Here is a 19,769-nt window from a genome sequence, read left to right as displayed (position 1 = left end):
TATACATATCTGGACGATCATAAGCATGCAATATGTTGAACAGTAGTTTTTCCCCCTAAACCTTTTTGCTGTAAACTGCTAGAGAAATGTAAATTAGTGCATACCATGAAATTAGTAGTGTTAGGTTTAAGAAATACAACTAGTTGCATTGGGCATGAAGCTATACCAGTATGCATATACTGTCCACGAAGCGCACACCAAGCTCAGTCATCAAGACAAGAATTGTTCCAGCAATATATGCTGCCCACCTGAGACACAACACATTAACGAAATAATAAACAGCACAATAATGAAACACACCACCATTTAAAGGAAAATAAAGTTACCCACTTCTGAGATGGATCTTGTGCAAAGTACTTATGGGCCTTTTCATACGAAATTGGTCGCTCCCCATCCATCAAGTCTGATAGGTCCATATCGAAGGTTGGTGCACGGTTACTTAACTCAGAACCAAATGATACCTATATAGATGTTTCAAGAAACTCGGATTTAAAAAAATAATTCTGGTTTATAGACATTACCAAGAATTAAGTGCTAAAGCTTAACAAACATAAAGATAGAATAGTATCTTAGAAGAATAGTTTTAACAGGAACAAGAAGGTAAATAATCAAAAAAAAGTACGCCGTCTCGATACCGGGCTCTATACTGGTGCCATGTTATCACCATGTCGGTATGGAACAGTACGGAACCGGTTAAGTGTACCGAGTGTCACTATGTCCTCTGTACCATATACCGGTACTGAACCAATATGGTACGGTATACTCCATATTGTCCGGTACAGAACAGTACGGCGTACCATGATCAAAAGGATGTCAAATAGTTAAAGATGCAGTTATATCGAAATGAAGTGATGAAGGGCATTAGCAGGTAAGGCAAGAAGTTCAAACTACATGACTAGTCCAGATTTCTATATGGTAAAGGGGTTTGTGACAACTTTGTACACAGACTTCAATGCGGCAAACAGACTTGTTAGAAAGAAAAATTTCCGACATAAAAAATGAGCAAATTATTGACATACAATTTGTAGCACAGGAATGGGTCCTTGTCCTTTTGTCTGCTGCCGTGCTTGAGCATGTTTCCAGAGTTTTTGCCTGCTAGGATGGTTCTTCTGAACAGCCACATGGCAGGCTTCTCTAATTGGCATCTAAAGTGAAAAAGGGAACTGAAACATGTTAAACCAACCACTGAAGAGATATTTTATTCAGTAATCTTAAGATGACTTGAAAGAGGCATTTATGTCTTCAAAATAGCAGGTTCTTGCTATATAAATTGTACTTAAAGAGATATTTTATTGGTTAACATATGCACTTGCCAGGAGAAGAAGTTAACCTGCAAAACTAGGCTTCCGGAATAATCTGCAATTCCTCCCATAACATCCAACCTTCCAGGTGCTCTTGCTACATAAATTTCTTCCTGCATGAGAAAAAGAAATCCAAAAGCATGCAGCTGAATTATAACTATCTAGTGGGAACATCCAATTCTATCACCTTTTGCATATTGTACACTCTTAAATCAGATTTTAATTAGGCTAATATTTATACGAGTATGAATGACTATATAGCAAAATAAAACTTCTAGGAAGATTCCTGCACATTTATAAGATGTCAGATAAAAATCTCCGTGTTTCTGGGCTGTAAAATCTGATAGGATAAGATAATAATCAGGCATCTTTTTCTGCGATTGATTATTGTTGGGGGGAATAAAGTTTCCCCCCAAATGACATAAATGCCCCTAAGAAGCCGTACAACCTCCGACCCCGGACAGCCGAAGTCAGCGTCCGACCTCGGAACGCTCGGCCACAAGACGACCGACCCCGAAACCTCCGACCTAAGAGAAACCCCGATGTCCGAGGACCGTACTCTAACACCCCTCCGGCATTTATTGCGCATGGCCGCTGTAATCTTCCGGCACACTCAACAATAAATGCGGATCTCCGGCTTACTCCATAATAAATGCGGATCTCCGGCTTACTCCACCAATAATGCGGATCTCCGGCTTACTCCATAATAAATGCGGATCTCCGACTTACTCCACAATAAATGCGCATGGCTCCTGACATCTACGGATCCCCAGCTCTCCACGGCAAATCGACCCAGCAGGGTCTAGTCGACTATGATAAGTCTCTGATCTCGGCCATACCGCCGACATCAGTACAATGATTCGCCTGACCGAGCGCCGACCTGAACAACATGCCAAGCCGTACTACGGCCTCGCCCTGTTACATCACAGGTAAACCGACCCCCGCATATAAAAGGGAGCCTTGGCCTCTCAAGAGGGGATCGGAACGTTCATACACCCAAAAATCACTGTTTATCTCCTTCTCCCCACTATTTGCCCCCTCCCTGACTTGAGCGTCGGAGGGCCGGCGCCGGAGAACCCGGCCACCGGTTCGTGTGCAGGCACCCGGACGGAGGACGCCGCCAGCCAACGGACCGACGCCCCGCCGCGAGGACCTACTGTTCCTTCTCTCCGACCGCCCCGGACGGAGGACGCCGCCCGCCGACAGACCGCCGCCCCGCCGTGAGGACTAACAGTCGTTCCCTCTCCTCGACCGAAGATTGCCCCCGGGTCCAATTTCCAGCAACAGTTGGCGCTAGAGGAAGGGCCCGAGTAGCAGTCATGAAGTTGAGAAGTAAGGGAACCTCTAACGTCTCCCGGCGTCCCCCGCAAAGTCCTGGACACTCCGTCCAGAATTCTCCAACTCCAGCTGACCCAGCTCCTCAGGTCCAGCCGGAACAGTTCAATGCCCTGGCACAGCAAGTCCAGGCCCTGGCCGCCGCCGTTCAGGGCCTGCGGCGCGTGGAGGCTTTACCGGCACTTCCCCCGCAGGCCCAAGCCCCGCCGGAGTGTCTCCCCAACGGCCCGGTTCTCCCCAGCCAAAATTTGCATGGCTCCTCCAGAGCCAACAATAGAGAACGAGCTTCTCCCCGGAGAGAGTTACCGGGAGAAGGTTTCGACCGGAGACCCCAACTTTCTGAGGCGGAGTCAGCCCCGGATCACCGTGAGCTGGCGCAAACCACAGCGACAATCCCACGGGTGGGGGAGCTCGACCGAAAAGTCGAGCATCTGGAGCGCCAGATTGCGGCACTCCACAGCAAGAAGGCAAGACAGGAAGGGGACTTTGAGTTCACTACCAAGTCCCCCTTCTCCCGCCAGATCGAGGACGAGCCAGTTCCCGCGAGGTTCAAAATGCCTCAGGTGGAGCCCTACAGCGGAATCACCAACCCCCTCGACCACTTGGAGAGTTATCGGGCCCTCATGGCCCTACAAGGGTCCTCGGAGGCCATACTCTGCAAGGCCTTCCCAGCAACCCTCCGAGGGACCGCTCGGCTTTGGTTCTCTGGTCTGAAGCCGAACACGGTGTCCTCTTTTGAGCAGCTCGGCAGGCAGTTCGCCACCAACTTTGCTGCCAGCCGGCGCCAGCGACGAACATCAGACTCCCTCCTGGACATCAAGCAGAAGGAGGGGGAGTCCCTCAAAGAGTACCTGGACCGCTTTACCGCCGCCACATGGGAGGTTCGCGAGCTAGACCAGTCGATAGCCATGTCGGCTCTGAAGACTGGGGTCCGCTCCTACCGATTCCTCTTCTCCATCGAGAAGAGCTTCCCGGCCGACTTCACCGAAATGCTGGCCCGAGCCCGGAAGTACGCCAAGGCCGAGGAGGCAGTCGCCTCCAGGCGGGGGGCAATCGAGCCCACCTCGAAGAAGCGGAAGAAGCGCCGCGAGGAGCGCGGTCGACAAAGGAGCCGGTCTCCCCGCCGAGAGAAGAATCTCCCCAGACTGAGGAGCCCGTCCCGTCAGCAGGGGCGACCTCAGCAGAGGACACCTCCTCGTCCGAAGTCTCCACCACGGCCACGGACATACCAGGCGAGGTACGAGAACTATACACCCGTCAATGCTCCTCGGGCCGAGATCCTGATGGAAATTGAGGGTCGGGACTTCTTCCGACCCCCGCCTCCTATGCGAGACACGGGATTTCTCCGAAATTCCAGGAAGTACTGCCGCTTCCACCGAGATCGCGGGCACGACACGGAGGACTGCTTCCAACTCCGGGACGAGATAGAAGCGCTCATCAGACGGGGAGTACTCAACCGGTTCGTGAGGAACCGACATGAGGAAAGGAGGCCGGCGGAGAATGTCGCACCAACCGAAAATCCTGGCGGCAACAGGCCTATCGCCGGCACCATCAACATGATTGGGCGGACCTCGGCAGGAACAGCCGCCCAGGGAGCACCCCCGAAGCGCCCACGCACTGATGAAGTCATCTCGTTCTCGGACGAGGACTTAGAAGGGGTCGAGACCCCTCACGATGACGCTGTGGTCATCTCAATGGTTGTAAATAGGTTTGATGTAAAGCGTGTCCTAGTTGACAATGGAAGCTCAGCCAACATTTTGTACTACCATGCCTACCAAAAAATGGGCTTGACAGAAGGACACCTCCGGAGAATCAATGCCCCGCTGGTCGGGTTTACCGGAGATGCGGTCCCGGTTGAAGGTGAGGCTAGCTTCCTTGTCACAGTTGGCCTCGCCCCCCGGGAGAGCACTGTGAGGACGGACTTTCTGGTGGTCCGTCTGCCCTCGGTCTACAACGCCATCCTTGGGCGCCCAGGGTTAAACGCCCTTCGAGCCGTGGTTTCAACTCGCCATTTGCTCATGCGGTTCCCCACCGGCCAAGGAGTGGGCGGGGTCCGCGGAGACCAACTGGTCGCCAAGCAATGCTACATGGCGGCCCACACAGTAAAGCAACCAGCCGAGGCACCAGACCGCCCGATGGGCCCTTTACTGCCCATAGAAACCCTCGATGCGAGGGACACCCTCTGGAAGAAGCAAGTAGAGCCCGGTGAGCTCCTTATTCAAATCCCACTACAAGAAAATTTTCCCGAGCTAACCGTGCAGGTTGGCTCCGGCCTCGGCGCCCATGAGAGGAATCGCCTCGTCAGCTTCCTGCGGGACAACGCTGACGTCTTCGCCTGGTCGCCCGCGGACGTGCCAGGAGTTGACCCCGAGGTCATGGTCCACCGACTCCAGGTGAGGCCAACCAGCAGGCCTGTAAAGCAGAAGAAAAGAGGCTCCGCCCCTGAGCGACAACGAGCTGCGGCCGAAGAGGTGGACAAACTCCTCGGAGCCGGCTTCATCCGGGAGGTCTCCTACCCGGATTGGCTCGCCAATGTAGTCCTCGTAAAGAAGGCCAACGGAAAATGGCGTATGTGCGTGGACTACACCGACCTGAACAAGGCCTGCCCAAAAGACAGCTTCCCTCTCCCGAGCATCGACCAGCTCGTCGACTCCACTTCAGGACACCAACTGCTAACTTTTATGGACGCCTTTTCAGGATACAACCAAATCCGAATGGCGCCAGAAGACGAGGAGAAGACGGCCTTCATCACCGACAAGGGCACCTACTGCTACAAGGTGATGCCCTTTGGCCTGAAAAACGCTGGGGCCACCTATCAGAGACTGGTCAGCCAAATCTTTAAAGACCAGATCGGCCGGAACATGGAAGTCTATGTGGACGACATGCTGGTAAAGAGCCAAGCGGCGGAACACCACATAGCCGATCTCAGCGAGACATTCGCCAAGCTCAGAAAATACCAAATGAAACTCAATCCGGCGAAGTGCGCGTTCGGAGTCACCTCGGGCAAGTTCCTGGGTTTCATAGTGACCCAACGCGGAATTGAAGCCAACCCGGAGAAAATCCGGGCACTGCAAGAGATGTCGCCTCCAAAGACAGTTAAGGAGGTGCAGCGGCTCGCGGGGCGGGTAGCCGCCCTGGGAAGGTTTGTTTCTCGATCAGCCGAGCGTTGCCTCCCCTTCTTCAAGAGCCTCAAACGTCCGAAAGACTTCCGGTGGACAGAAGAATGCCAGCAAGCCTTTGAAGAGCTTCGGAGCCTTCTGGCCTCTCCCCCGCTGCTCACCAAGCCCCAGAAGGGCGAAATTCTTTACTTATATCTGGCCGTCTCCCCAGCTGCAGTAAGCTCGGTCCTCGTCCGGGAAGAAGACAAGCTCCAAAAGCCGGTCTATTACACCAGCCGGGTTCTCAGGGATGCTGAGACCCGATATTCTAAACTTGAGAAGACCATCTTCGCTCTCATCAACTCGGCTCGGAGACTCAGGCCTTACTTCCAAGCCCACACGATAGCTATATTAACCGACCAGCCTATGAAGCAGATATTGCAGAGGTCGGATCGTGCGGGGAGGATCGCCAAATGGGCGGTCGAGCTCGGGGAATTCGACCTAGAATATCGGCCCAGGACGGCTATCAAAGCTCAGATACTCGCCGACTTCATCGTGGAGTGCACCCTTCCGGACGACCCCGAGCCGCCATCTGAGTCCGTGGAGGAGACCCCGAAGCAGCCATGGGTCCTGCACTCGGATGGGTCTTCGACCCCGGGGGGCAGCGGGGCCGGACTTATCCTCACCAGTCCAGATGGAGTGGTGGCCGAGCAAGCTCTGCGCCTCGAGTTCCCGGCCTCGAACAATGAGGCCGAGTATGAGGCTCTCATCGCCGGGCTCAAGCTGGCGAAAGAACTAAAAGTGGGAGACCTGACGGCCTTCAGCGACTCCCAGCTGGTGGTGAACCAGGTCCAAGGGGATTTTGAAGCTAAAGAGCCATCCATGCAAAAGTATCTCCAAAAGGTGCGGGAACTCACATCTGCCCTGAATTCTTTCAATATTCAGTATATTCCCAGAGCGGAAAACCTCAGGGCAGACCAGCTATCCAAACTGGCCACCTCCCGCATGAGCGAGCTTCCCAAGGGAACAGCGCTCGAGTATCTTCGGGTCCCCAGCACGGAGGAACCCGAGCCCACTATGTGCATCGACTCCGAGCCAAGCTGGATCGACGGGCTCGTCCGCTATCTTCAGGACGGAACTCTACCTCATGACGAGATGGAGGCTCGCCGAATCAAGCGCCAGGCTCCCCGGTATGTCTTGTACGAGAATAAACTCTATCGACAATCATTTACTTCTCCCCTTCTCAGATGCCTCCGCCCCTCCGAGGCGGATTACGCCCTCCGAGAGGTCCATGAAGGGATCTGCGGAAATCACCTGGGAGGTCGAGCCTTAGCCCACAAGATCCTGCGGCAGGGATACTACTGGCCCACACTCCAGAAGGACGCAACGGATTTCGTCCGCAAGTGCGATCGGTGCCAACGAAACGCCAATATCCAGCGCCGACCTTCAGCTCTGCTGACCTCCATCATCGCCCCCTGGCCGTTTGCCTAATGGGGGATCGACATCCTGGGGCCCTTTCCCCTGGCCACCGGACAGAGAAAGTTCCTGGTCGTCTCCATCGACTACTTCACCAAATGGGTCGAGGCCGAACCTGTTGCCCGGATCACCGAGCAAAAGATGCGGGACTTCGTGTGGAAGTCTATAATCTGCCGATTCGGACTACCCCGTATCCTTATATCTGACAATGGTCGACAATTTGACAATGTTCATTTCAGGGAGTTTTGCTCTGAGCTCGGCATTGATCATCGCTTCACCTCGGTTGCCCATCCCCAGACAAACGGAGAAACTGAGGTAACTAACCGAACTATTTTGCAGGGACTCAAAGCTAGGCTTGATCGGTCCAAAGGACAGTGGGTCGAGGACTTGTACAATGTCCTTTGGGCGTACCGGACCACGTTCCGATTGCCCACGGGAGAGACCCCCTTCAACCTAGCATACGGCACTGAGGCCGTCATCCCATTGGAGATCGGCTTGCCTTCTCTGAGGGTGGAGCATTACGACCCCGATACCAATTCCTCCCAGCTCAGGAGCAATTTGGACCTCGTCGAAGAGACAAGAGAGGTCGCCCGGGTGCGCATGGCGAGATATCAACAGCGAACGGCCCAATACTACAACTCCAGAGTTAAGCCCAAGCTCTTCAAAGTAGGGGACCTCGTCCTCAGGAAAGCCGAGGTTTCTCAACCAACCGAGCAAGGAAAGCTCGCCCCAAACTGGGAAGGACCGTATCAAATCGCCCGGGTACAACGGCCAGGGGCGTACAAATTGAAGTCCCTGGAAGGGACTCTGATCCCACGAAGCTGGAACTCCGAGAATTTACGAATGTACTACCAGTGAAACCCCAAGGGGTTCAAGATAATCAGGATAATGGACTCAGCCCCTTTTTCTGCAAATATTTCTCTCATTTTGATGACTGAAATCCTCTTCTAATATTGGGTCGTCTGTGATCCTCAGATCCCCCGGCCAAAATCGGGATGCCTCGAGGCTCGACCGTAGAGTCCCAAACTCCCTCGACCTCGGGAAGAATCGCAGGACGGTGAAACGTCGACTGGAGCAAGATTCCTCGACTAAGGTCGAGATGCCCCGAGTGTCGACAGTGCGTGCCCAGACCCCTCGACACTTCGGGAAGACGGGGTAGTACCTTCGCAGTCCCCCGTGGCGCTCGACACCAACAACGGGGTAGTACCTTCGCGGCCCCCCGTAGCGCCTCCTCGACTAAGGTCGGGATGCCCCGAGGGTCGACCGTAGAGAACCAGACTCCCTCGACCTCGGGAAGGCGCCGTGAGGGGTGGAAAGGGTGGCTCCACCCGGGGCGCCACAAAGTGGACCCCCGGGAGCGGTCGACGATCCCCGATCCCCGAAGCGAGCGATCCCTCGACTAAGGTCGGGATGCCCCGAGGGTCGATCGTAGAGAACCAGACTCCCTCGACCTCGGGAAGCGTCGCCGGTCGGTAGAGCGTGCCCAGACCAGCCGACCTGACGAACGATCCCTCGACTAAGGTCGGGATGCCCCGAGGGTCGACCGTAGAGAACCAGACTCCCTCGACCTCGGGAAGGCGCCGTGAGGGGTGGAAAGGGTGGCTCCACCCGGGGCGCCACAAAGTGGACCCCCGGGAGCGGTCGACGATCCCCGATCCCCGAAGCGAGCGATCCCTCGACTAAGGTCGGGATGCCCCGAGGGTCGACCGTAGAGAACCAGACTCCCTCGACCTCGGAAAGCGTCGCCGGTCGGTAGAGCGTGCCCAGACCAGCCGACCTGACGAACGATCCCTCGACTAAGGTCGGGATGCCCCGAGGGTCGACCGTAGAGAACCAGACTCCCTCGACCTCGGAAAGGCGCCGTGAGGGGTGGAAAGGGTGGCTCCACCCGGGGCGCCACAAAGTGGACCCCCGGGAGCGGTCGACGATCCCCGATCCCCGAAGCGAGCGATCCCTCGACTAAGGTCGGGATGCCCCGAGGGTCGACCGTAGAGAACCAGACTCCCTCGACCTCGGGAAGCGTCGCCGGTCGGTAGAGCGTGCCCAGACCAGCCGACCTGACGAACGATCCCTCGACTAAGGTCGGGATGCCCCGAGGGTCGACCGTAGAGAACCAGACTCCCTCGACCTCGGGAAGGCGCCGTGAGGGGTGGAAAGGGTGGCTCCACCCGGGGCGCCACAAAGTGGACCCCCGGGAGCGGTCGACGATCCCCGATCCCCGAAGCGAGCGATCCCTCGACTAAGGTCGGGATGCCCCGAGGGTCGACCGTAGAGAACCAGACTCCCTCGACCTCGGGAAGCGTCGCCGGTCGGTAGAGCGTGCCCAGACCAGCCGACCTGACGAACGATCCCTCGACTAAGGTCGGGATGCCCCGAGGGTCGACCGTAGAGAACCAGACTCCCTCGACCTCGGGAAGGCGCCGTGAGGGGTGGAAAGGGTGGCTCCACCCGGGGCGCCACAAAGTGGACCCCCGGGAGCGGTCGACGATCTCCGATCCCCGAAGCGAGCGATCCCTCGACTAAGGTCGGGATGCCCCGAGGGTCGACCGTAGAGAACCAGACTCCCTCGACCTCGGGAGGTATCACAGGTCAGCAAGGCGTCCACGAACCCGCCGACCTGATGTGAGATCCCTCGACCAAGGCTGAGGTGCTCCGAGGTCCGACCATAGGGTCTTAAGCCCCCTCGATCTCAAAAAGGGCTCCAAATCAACAGAGCCTCCCCAGATCCTCTCAACTCCGGCAGGAGTCGCCGGGTCCATAGGAAGCCCGAGCCCCTTTTACAAGTCAAAAATGACTCCGGAGGTCGACGAGGAAGGGAAGCGACCTACTCCACCATGCGAAGCATGACCCCGAGAATGCAAGAGGTACACCCAACTAGACGCCCTCCTTGTCGAATTTTATCTACATATTGCCGAGCGGGATCTCGTCCAATGTTGGAGTCTTATTTTGCCCCAAAGCCGGGCTTCTTCGCTGGGTCGGCTTAAGACCGACCTCCCAACCTCATTATGCCTGCTCTGTTCGTCAAGTCTCCGCAATCCGTACTAAAGCTTCATAAAGTAGGGCCCAACTCGGCTCTTCTAAGTAAACTCCGACGTCCAGCTGAGAAAGTGGTCCCGGCCACGAATGTACCAGCCAAGCACAGGTACCAAGGCGATCTTCGGGAATCCCAGCCTTGTTCACCGAAATCTCGGCAGGGTCCGAGAACGATAACTATGAAAACCTTCGGCAATAACTTGTTTATTAGCCCGTGCTCCCTATGAGAGGTTCGGAGTTGAGTTCGGAAACCCGACTAAACTCCCCGAATAGCCGCACGAATAGACCTATTCCGGTCCCACTTGAAGGGCTAAGGCCCGACCTCGGTACCTTAAGATTTTCCTAAAGGCCAAACGTGGCAACTCCCACGACTCTAAGATCCGAGTTATAGGACTTAGAGAAATTTTCTAGAAACCTAAGCTCGGAGCTCCCTTTGGTCGAGACGACTGGAATCCGAGAAGGCTAAGATATAGCCAGGGAAAAGGGCAGCTTCGTTAAGCAGCCCAAAGATTAAAATACGAAGTTAGAGGTCGTCGAGGCGGTTAGCTAAGGTTCTAGCCTCATCCACGACAACAGAGGGAAAGATGAACACAGAATGACAAAAACATTTCTTCATTAACAAAGGGCCGGAAGGCCAATTACAAAATTGGAAGTCGGCCACTCAAGGGCCGACCCCGGATACAATGAAAAAGAAAAGAAAAATATGCTTAAGTCCTAAGCGGCGGGAGCCACATCCGGGGGGTCATCCGGCACATTGATGACCTCATGATCTTCCTCCGGAACAGGCTCGGGGCCGGGAGCAGGAGCTTCAGGCGCCGCCTCCGGGACAGCATCGATCTCGGCCGCCGGAGCCGCCTCCATGACACCGTCCGCCTCGGCTACCCCCGTCGAAGGCTCGGCGGGGTCCTGCTCGTATATTCCCGCCTCGGACGTCAGGATGGCAGGAAGGGCTTGCACGTCGGACCCCCAGCCCCGGTCCTCCCTCGGACGGACCGTCGAGAAGTCGTACTGAGGGCAGTACCGGCGCACCTGCTCCCGGAAGTTCTCGAAGCCTCGAAGGAAACCGTCGACCGTCTCCTCCTCCAACATGTCGCGGAACTCTTGCGACTCTTTGAAGAATTCCACAGCATGCTCGGCTCGTTCGAGGGCCCTCCTCTCCCGGGCCTCAAGTTGCCCGAGTCGGAGGCGCAAGACCCCCTCCTCATACTCGAGGGCCGTGACCCTGGCCTGGACCTCCCCTAAGCGCGCCTCCGTGCCGCGCATGGTTGTCCTGGTCAGGGCATGAGCCGCCTTCTCCTCCTCGAGCGCCCCCACCGTGGCAAGGCGCTCAGCCTCGGTGGCTGTCCACCGAGCCTCGGCCGCGGCCAACGCCGCCTCCAGCTCGGCGACTCTTTTCTTGGCCGGCTCCAGTTGCTGGCCGAGCTGTTGAACTTCTTCCCGATACCCATGGGCGATGAACGCCATGGTGTCGAGCTCGAGAATATGCTGAAAAGAAAGAAACGAGGGTATTGTGAGTTGAAAAGCACATATGTACGCTAAAAAAACTCGGGGAAATTAAGAAGAAAGCTTACCCGGGCGGTGTTGCAGTAAGCACTGCCGACGACCTCCTCCAGCGAAATACCCCGGAACACGGCCCGGTCCGCTGGAAGCACCGCACGCCGCAACATGGAGCGTGCGACCTCGGCATCTTGAAAGGCCGAGCGCCCCTCGGGAATAGAAGAGTCCGGCTCGACCGACTCTTCTCGGAAAGTCCGGGAAGAGCTCGGCACGATCGAACCCGAGGTCCCGGAGCCGCTCGCCTCGGTGCCTCGGGTAAGCCCGGGTCCTGGCTGCTGCGGCCGGACAACAGACGGCTCCCCCCGCTGGGAAAGGGGGGTAGGGCAAGGGGGGGCCGACGGGCCCGCATCACCAACAACCCGCTCCCGCCTCGGGTCGGCTGCAGGGGCCCCCGTCTCGGGGCCACTCGTCCCGGCCGACGAAGAAGCGCCGTCCGTCCTCGCCCTCTTCCGAGGCTGGGGCACAGCACCTCCGGCCTCGGCCTCTCGCCTCCTCAGGCGAGAGAAAAGTGATGTGTTGCTGGTCGGCATGCGTGGAATATCTGAAATCAAGAATTTTGTTAAGAGTCAGACCAGTGACCGTAAAGACGGAGAACAAGAAATAAATAAATAGAATAATGCAACCGCCCTTACCCTCGGGGCGCGCCGAGCTCAGACCCACGCTCGCCAGGGCGTCCTCCCGCAGGAGCTCGGTCAGGTCGTTGCCCCTCCCGAGGGCTCGCAAAGAGTCCAGGGTCCTCAGCTCCCTCCCCGTGGGCTCGGAGAGTTTGTTGAGGGCCTTCAGCCGAGGGTGTCCCCACCTTGGCTCGAACCCCCAAGGCGCCGCAGACGCCAGAAAGAAAAACTTTCTCTTCCACTCGTGAATCGAGGAAGGGGCGCCCCGGAAGAGTGACATACCGCCCCGAAAGGCAAAATATAACCACCCTACGTCCGCCGGATTTTTCTTTAACAGAAAACACCGGCGAAAAAGGCCTACCGAAATCGGAATCCCGTGCCCGAGGCACAGGGATAAAAACCCGATTATGGTCCTCCATGAGTTCGGAGCCAACTGCGCCGGGACGAGTTGGTACTCGGCCAGCAAGTTGCTCACGAACTCATGGGCGGAAAAACGCAGGCCCGCCCAAAGTGTCTCGCGGTAAACCGCGATCCGACCTGGGGGCGGCTGCGTCACCCTGTCTTCCGGCCCTGCGGTTTCAAGGCGAAACCCGGGCTGGAAGAAGAAACGGGAGCGGATTAACTCCAGCTCCTCTTCCGACAGACTCGACCCAACCTCTTCGGGACCGGAACCCATTCTCACGGAAGAGTGGAGCAAAAGTTAAGAGTAGAAAATGGAAGCTGACGAGGAGGAGAAAAGAGGAAACCCTAGTGAAAACAGGAAGAAAACCTACTGGACATTGCCGGAAATCGCTCCGGGCACCACCAGCAAGATTCAGCTGAGGGAGGAAGCAGGGGGGAAAGACGACGAAAATAAGAGGCAGCCAAACAAGACCTTTAGGGCAGACTCGTGGGGTTTATATAGACCCCCCTGACGGCCCAGATCGACGGGGTCGGTTCCCATCCCCCCGACCGGGTTGCGCCACGTGTCGACCTCGGAAGCCGAGGCACCGTATTCACTCCGGTTTAATAAATCGGATACGAAATCGAAGCGTTGTCCCATCGGATCTCGGAGCCTCATCATGGGTCCACAGAATCAAATCGTCTTGAGGAACGAGCGGACGTAACCCCCGCTCCCCTCGTTTAATAAGATCTGGGACACGTGGAGCCCCGATGAGGCCTCCACTTCTTCGGAATTATGATCCAGCAACATGAAATCGAAAGCGTCCGACCTCGGGTCGCGCCGCGTGTCCGTTTCAAACCCCGTAACGGCACACTCATTAATGAGCCAGAAACGTCGATTACGGAATCGAGACACCGCCTCGATGAGCTCGAGGTCCCCCATCATTAATCCGCCATAAAATGATCCTGGCGATTCAAGAAGCATGATGATACGAGCTCCATCATTAGCTCACCGAATAAAGCAGCCTCGAGACGCCAAAGGGCGCATATCTCACCATGAAAGCTCCGGAAAGCACAAGAGGGCGGGCGAGACCTTCCCCCCAACCTTAGTGACAGACTTTACTTCCCACGTCCGAGCCCCACAAGCCGCTCGAACTCGGAAGTCGGGGGGTAGTGTTGGGGGTAATAAAGTTTCCCCCCAAATGACATAAATGCCCCTAAGAAGCCGTACAACCTCCGACCCCGGACAGCCGAAGTCAGCGTCCGACCTCGGAACGCTCGGCCACAAGACGACCGACCCCGAAACCTCCGACCTAAGAGAAACCCCGATGTCCGAGGACCGTACTCTAACACCCCTCCGGCATTTATTGCGCATGGCCGCTGTAATCTTCCGGCACACTCAACAATAAATGCGGATCTCCGGCTTACTCCATAATAAATGCGGATCTCCGGCTTACTCCACCAATAATGCGGATCTCCGGCTTACTCCATAATAAATGCGGATCTCCGACTTACTCCACAATAAATGCGCATGGCTCCTGACATCTACGGATCCCCAGCTCTCCACGGCAAATCGACCCAGCAGGGTCTAGTCGACTATGATAAGTCTCTGATCTCGGCCATACCGCCGACATCAGTGCAATGATTCGCCTGACCGAGCGCCGACCTGAACAACATGCCAAGCCGTACTACGGCCTCGCCCTGTTACATCACAGGTAAACCGACCCCCGCATATAAAAGGGAGCCTTGGCCTCTCAAGAGGGGATCGGAACGTTCATACACCCAAAAATCACTGTTTATCTCCTTCTCCCCACTATTTGCCCCCTCCCTGACTTGAGCGTCGGAGGGCCGGCGCCGGAGAACCCGGCCACCGGTTCGTGTGTAGGCACCCGGACGGAGGACGCCGCCAGCCAACGGACCGACGCCCCGCCGCGAGGACCTGCTGTTCCTTCTCTCCGACCGCCCCGGACGGAGGACGCCGCCCGCCGACAGACCGCCGCCCCGCCGTGAGGACTAACAGTCGTTCCCTCTCCTCGACCGAAGATTGCCCCCGGGTCCAATTTCCAGCAACAATTATCAACCTTACCTTCCTCCATACCCTTTTTGACTTGGGATTGGCATTTAAGATGTTGAAGATGTTAAACTATGTGCAAACAAGATGTGAAAATAGGAAAGGGACTCAGATCTGGGTCGAATCATGAAAGAGAGAAAAACTAAAATTGGTAGATGTCAGCAGAAGGATTTGGAAAATAAGGATTGACTGAAATGATTGGGAGTGTAGCATTAGCTCATCGAAGTAATGTTAGATAAGAGATCATTCAATAAAATAAGATACATCTACAAGCATGAGTTCAACATGCGTGTTTTAATATAACTCAGGATGACATGAAGGCAAACTTGTTTCAATTGGCATACTTCAAGTTGCTGTGAGCTAAAGTTTAGCCGAATTTGTGTAACAGATAGAAGACATGGCAAGAAGAGGTTTTAAGCAAAACTATAATAACCTTTGCAGATTGTATTTATTCCCAGCATACAAGCAGAAAGTAATAAAGATAAAAATAGCAGGAGAAAAGGGTGAGATAGGTGAAGACCTCCCAATTAAAGAGTGCTGCAGCAGCAATCCGCTCCCTTAATTGGCGCTTCTCAGGACTCTTTGGGTCAGATCCACCATCAAGACCTGATAGGCTCTTTAGGAAAGCCACTGTATCGGATAAACCATGCAGATCACCATGGAGTATCTCAAAGTTCTCGATGCATCTTGCCGCAGATACAAGCAGAAATCAGCAACAATTCATAGAGCTAGAATTTGGAGAGTAACAAAATGAAGTTTAAGGAACTCACAATTCCACAAGAGAGGCATTTCCATTTATCTCAGTATTTGGCAATGTAGGACGAAGACGGGCTTCATTTTCAGCAAGAGAATACCAATCAGGAATGCCTATATCTCTGCCAGGAGCTCTTTGTAGTTGATATCCCAGCACTATGGCATCACGAAGTCGCCTTGCTCCACTCAACTAAATTCATAGAAGCACAAAGTAATCAACTCAGTGTGTCAGTACGACTCATGAGTAAATCATAAGGCAACACAAGAATTTAAATTAATAAGTCCAATGCATTTGACTAGCAGAGGAGGCTAAAGAGGAAAGGAGATATTTTGCTTACCTAGAAAAACCACCCAAATTAACAAAAATGTTTCAAAAGCAGCTTTCATCAATTGCTTATACCAAAAAGATACGTATCAAATATTACATGAAGTTATAAAATGTCATAGTTCAGCAGTTCAAAATGATAAAATCTAGAAACAAAGTAACAAGGAAAATATTTAAGTGCTACATTATAGGGGAACATAAGGAGGAAAAGGAAATAGGCAGTTTAATGCTCAGACTGCTCCTATCTGTTCAATTATAAGATAGGCAATTTAACCTGAACCATCTAATTTAAAAGTAAGAGAAAAACAGGAGGATAAAACTATGAAGTTACAAATCTCATCAAACAGCTGGTGCACATATTTAAATCAATGTGTTTAACAAGCATGTCACCTAGGAAAAATGAAAGAGATGGTAACTCCAGCTAGAAATAAACGTTAGAATACAGAGTACGATCCTAATTCAGGTATATCAAAAAAAAAAAAAGATGACATTAGAAATAAATCTATTACAAGATTCACATGCTCAGGAGACAAGCAGAAGAACATCTGGACATTAATAAAAAGAAAGATAGGCATGTAAATATACACATTCAGCATTACAAGGAAAAAACACAAAATTTGAAGTACAAAAGAAAAAGATACAGGATAAATTGTAAGAAAACCCAAAGAAGTCTTATTTTAAGAATAATACCTAACTCCGACTTTTGTATTTTACATTACATTGTTGGCTAACCATAGTACATAGAAGAATGTAGCTAATCTGAAATTATGGAAAATAAATGCCATATACTCAAATAATGTTTCATATAGTAAATGGATCACCTATAGTGGCATACCTTATCTGAAGCATAATTTTTTCCAATAGCTGTATCCTGTAGTATGTGGGCTGCCACCTGATTATAAAATTAAATATGTATAAGTTAGTACTTAAGATTAGATATCCAAAAAAGGAAGTTCAACTACACATGAAATTAATATTGCTCTTTGCCTGAATGGACTTAGTTTTCACAGTTTCAAGATAGATATAAAGACAGGTAATGAATGAAACTGCCTAAAAGATCAACCCGGCTTTTCTCTTCCAAATAAAAGGTTGGGCTGGCATGAGTTTGTGATATTTTTGTTTGTGCATCCTCTTACTGAAATTGCATAAATATCTTCCCTTTGCCACTGGGAGATATTTAGCTTTTTCCTTAAACAACTTCCTCATTTGGTTGACTGAACCAGAACCATTTGACCAAAAAGATTAGCAGAGTTAAGTTAAGCAAATAACAGTATGGATATCAATCAGATACTGACATATAGACACATTTTTGCACTAAATTAATACGGATGCAAATCAGATGTACCATTCATATATGTTTAATATAGACATGGATACATATAGGAACTTCTCATATACAAGATAACCCAGTATTTACAATGGCCATATAAAAAAACTAGTTGTATACAGTAGACACGACGGGATAACTTGAACAAGCCCATCAAAAGTAGTTAGTCTTTGTAGTACAGATTTACAATATAATTAGAATTACAACCTGCCATATCATCAAAATTTAAAAAGAACAACCTTTATAAGATGCTGATATCTGTATCCATATCAAGATATATGCATCTGTCTGTATCAAGTACCAGTATCTGTATTTTTTGTGGGTATTTTGGAAACATATCCGATCCCATATCCATAAACAAAGACATCAATATCCAGCCAATTTCAGGGTCCCCAGATGTAGGTTCCAATACAAGATAATAATGTGAAGAAGCTAGTGAGTAGTGACATTATTAAGTATGCATAGTTACATAAAAGAGAATACCTCTCCACCATTAATGCCTCCCTCATAGCATGGCTTAAGAGAAAGGGCACGCTCAAGATATGGCGTCCAGTGCCCAGTGAGCAAATCTCTCCTAATCATCTCAACACCACCCTGGTAATACTGCTTACAATAATGACTACATAAGTAAATTCTCTAGGAATTCATACAACTACATTGTTCAGTTAGGTTTAACGTGAAGAAAACCAAGCACAACCTCAAGCATATTTCTTAAAAATGGTTCTTCATTGAAATAATCTCTGCGTACAAAGACAAATGGCAACTTGTATGCCAAAGCTTCGCTGACGGTACCATACCCAATTTTTCCTGCATAAATGGATACAGGAAACATAAAAAACCAAGTACATAGCATGCCGTAAAATGATTCCATTCTGCTGACTAGTGAAATATATTACCAAGCATGCAGTCAGATGCTGCCATTAAGTCAGGTGTATATACATCTTTTGCAAGCTTCACAAAGTTTGGCGGAAGCTCTTGATTGTCAGATGCACCACAGACCTTCATCAAAACAACTATACTTTCAGCTATGCAAGTGTCTCAAAATATCAACCACAATCAAGCAGAAGACATCGCAACCCTTAATTTCTAACACAAGCATACCAGACATAACCAACCATCCGGTAGCCACTCTTGCTTCAGTTTCCATCCAGCTGGCTGCAACAGAAGGACGAGAACCACAATTGTGTCAAATTTAACGAGTCAGTAAAATCCAACTCAGGAACATCAAGAAGCCAGTTCATAAACAATAGCAGAATTTTACCATCTAATGTAATGATGCTAATCTCTAACGAAAGCAACCATAGCAAACATAAGTTAGTCTATTATGCCATTAAAGTACATGTGTAAATGAAAATGTGGTGATATCAGGCACTGATTAATAATGATTTTCTGATTTTCACTTCATATATAAGAGGTTAAGGGAGCACGCAGGTGAATTATGACAGGTCAGAGATGTCAAAAGCTTTGGAAGGTAAGGCAGTTTTTTCAAGGATCTTTCCTGAATGAATTATAGGCTTTGAAAGATCATTAGACATACAGTTCCGTGTCTTCTTGTCTCACATGTGCCTGGCCCCATCAGGGGAATCATGACTGTGAATATGTGATAGACTGCTCTCAAAGTTAAGAAAAAGCCATAGCTGCATCGGGAAATTGTGCTAGAATAGGCATAGGAATTGAATGCAAAATATTCTGTGCCTTAGATCCAAAGTGATAGCAGCCATCCAGCTGTCAGACACATGACATCACGTGCAACACTAACAGACCGATTGTAGACAAAATCAAAATCTAAGGGAACAAGATGACATCCAGAAAAACAGATTACATCTGATTGGTGACATCAGCAGACTATTTTGTCACAGAATCAGCCAGTATTTCTCAAAACCTTCCAATGGGACAGAATTTGTATTTAACTAGAAAATCAGCACCAAAATAGCTAATGCAAACTTTCAGGCAAATTTGTGAAAAACCAGCATATTCTTAGACAACTTACCTGTCCCCCAAAATTGAAAATAACTACTTTCACATCATTCCCAATTCCAAGTTCCTTCCTGACCTGATTCAACAAGAGAATTAAGGGGAAAATAAAAGGAAGGTAATGGTCTGGAAAGTATTACTATTAGTGATATCCCCACCTCCAGTCGAGATTTGTGTAACCTTCTAACCACCAGAGGTACATCAATGACATCCCGGAAAGCAGGCACTGCAGGAAAAGGAGGAAGGCAAAAAAGAGCATCTTCTATATCAACAGATAAACAAAATGGTATGGAGATACTCAAATAATCATAAATTTTGCATACTAGGGCAATATCCAGGAAGTCGGATTAGGAATTCACAGTGAGAGTAATCTTCGGCTATCTGCAAAAATAATGGGTAAAAAAACTGGAAACCAAATAAATATAGCATGATGGGAGTTTATTGTGATAGGCAAGATGAATATCACAAGATGGAACATAGCAAAGCTCCTTGTATATTCATATAAAACTCCATTAATTAGATGG

At 51.3% G+C, this 19,769-nt stretch overlaps 2 protein-coding genes across 5 annotated transcripts in view; both read right to left on the bottom strand.

The window, feature by feature from the left end:
* LOC103715542 (L-arabinokinase-like) overlaps positions 1–19,769 on the bottom strand; it is a 42,868-nt gene that overhangs the window by 8,174 nt on the left and 14,925 nt on the right. For all 4 annotated transcript variants that reach the window (XR_015971583.2, XM_008803209.5, XM_088707845.2 and 1 more), the window contains 14 exons: positions 19,569–19,626; positions 19,404–19,471; positions 19,262–19,324; positions 18,373–18,426; positions 18,168–18,270; positions 17,969–18,078; positions 17,755–17,874; positions 16,780–16,836; positions 15,637–15,809; positions 15,387–15,552; positions 1,331–1,414; positions 1,020–1,145; positions 331–461; positions 167–248 (listed from right to left, as the gene is read on the bottom strand). Coding sequence is in view for 3 of the 4 variants with exons in the window: in XM_008803209.5 (XP_008801431.3) it covers positions 167–248; positions 331–461; positions 1,020–1,145; positions 1,331–1,414; positions 15,387–15,552; positions 15,637–15,809; positions 16,780–16,836; positions 17,755–17,874; positions 17,969–18,078; positions 18,168–18,270; positions 18,373–18,426; positions 19,262–19,324; positions 19,404–19,471; positions 19,569–19,626 (1,395 nt within the window). In the remaining variant the exon portion in view is untranslated. The remainder of the gene's footprint in view (positions 1–166; positions 249–330; positions 462–1,019; positions 1,146–1,330; positions 1,415–15,386; positions 15,553–15,636; positions 15,810–16,779; positions 16,837–17,754; positions 17,875–17,968; positions 18,079–18,167; positions 18,271–18,372; positions 18,427–19,261; positions 19,325–19,403; positions 19,472–19,568; positions 19,627–19,769) is intronic.
* Positions 10,821–12,476, bottom strand: LOC149751675 (uncharacterized). Its single transcript, XM_089926362.1, has 2 exons — positions 11,815–12,476; positions 10,821–11,728 (listed from the first exon to the last, which is right to left on the bottom strand). The coding sequence occupies exons 1-2, from the start codon at positions 12,328–12,330 to the stop codon at positions 10,958–10,960; spliced, it is 1,287 nt and encodes a 428-aa protein (XP_089782488.1). The 5' UTR covers positions 12,331–12,476; the 3' UTR covers positions 10,821–10,957.

Source organism: Phoenix dactylifera, chromosome 11, assembly GCF_051530095.1.
Source record: "Phoenix dactylifera cultivar Ajwa chromosome 11, Ajwa_hap1_PhDact_Kaust_v1.1, whole genome shotgun sequence".
Classification (NCBI taxonomy): domain Eukaryota; kingdom Viridiplantae; phylum Streptophyta; class Magnoliopsida; order Arecales; family Arecaceae; genus Phoenix; species Phoenix dactylifera.
This window is presented reverse-complemented; position numbering and strand designations above follow the sequence as displayed.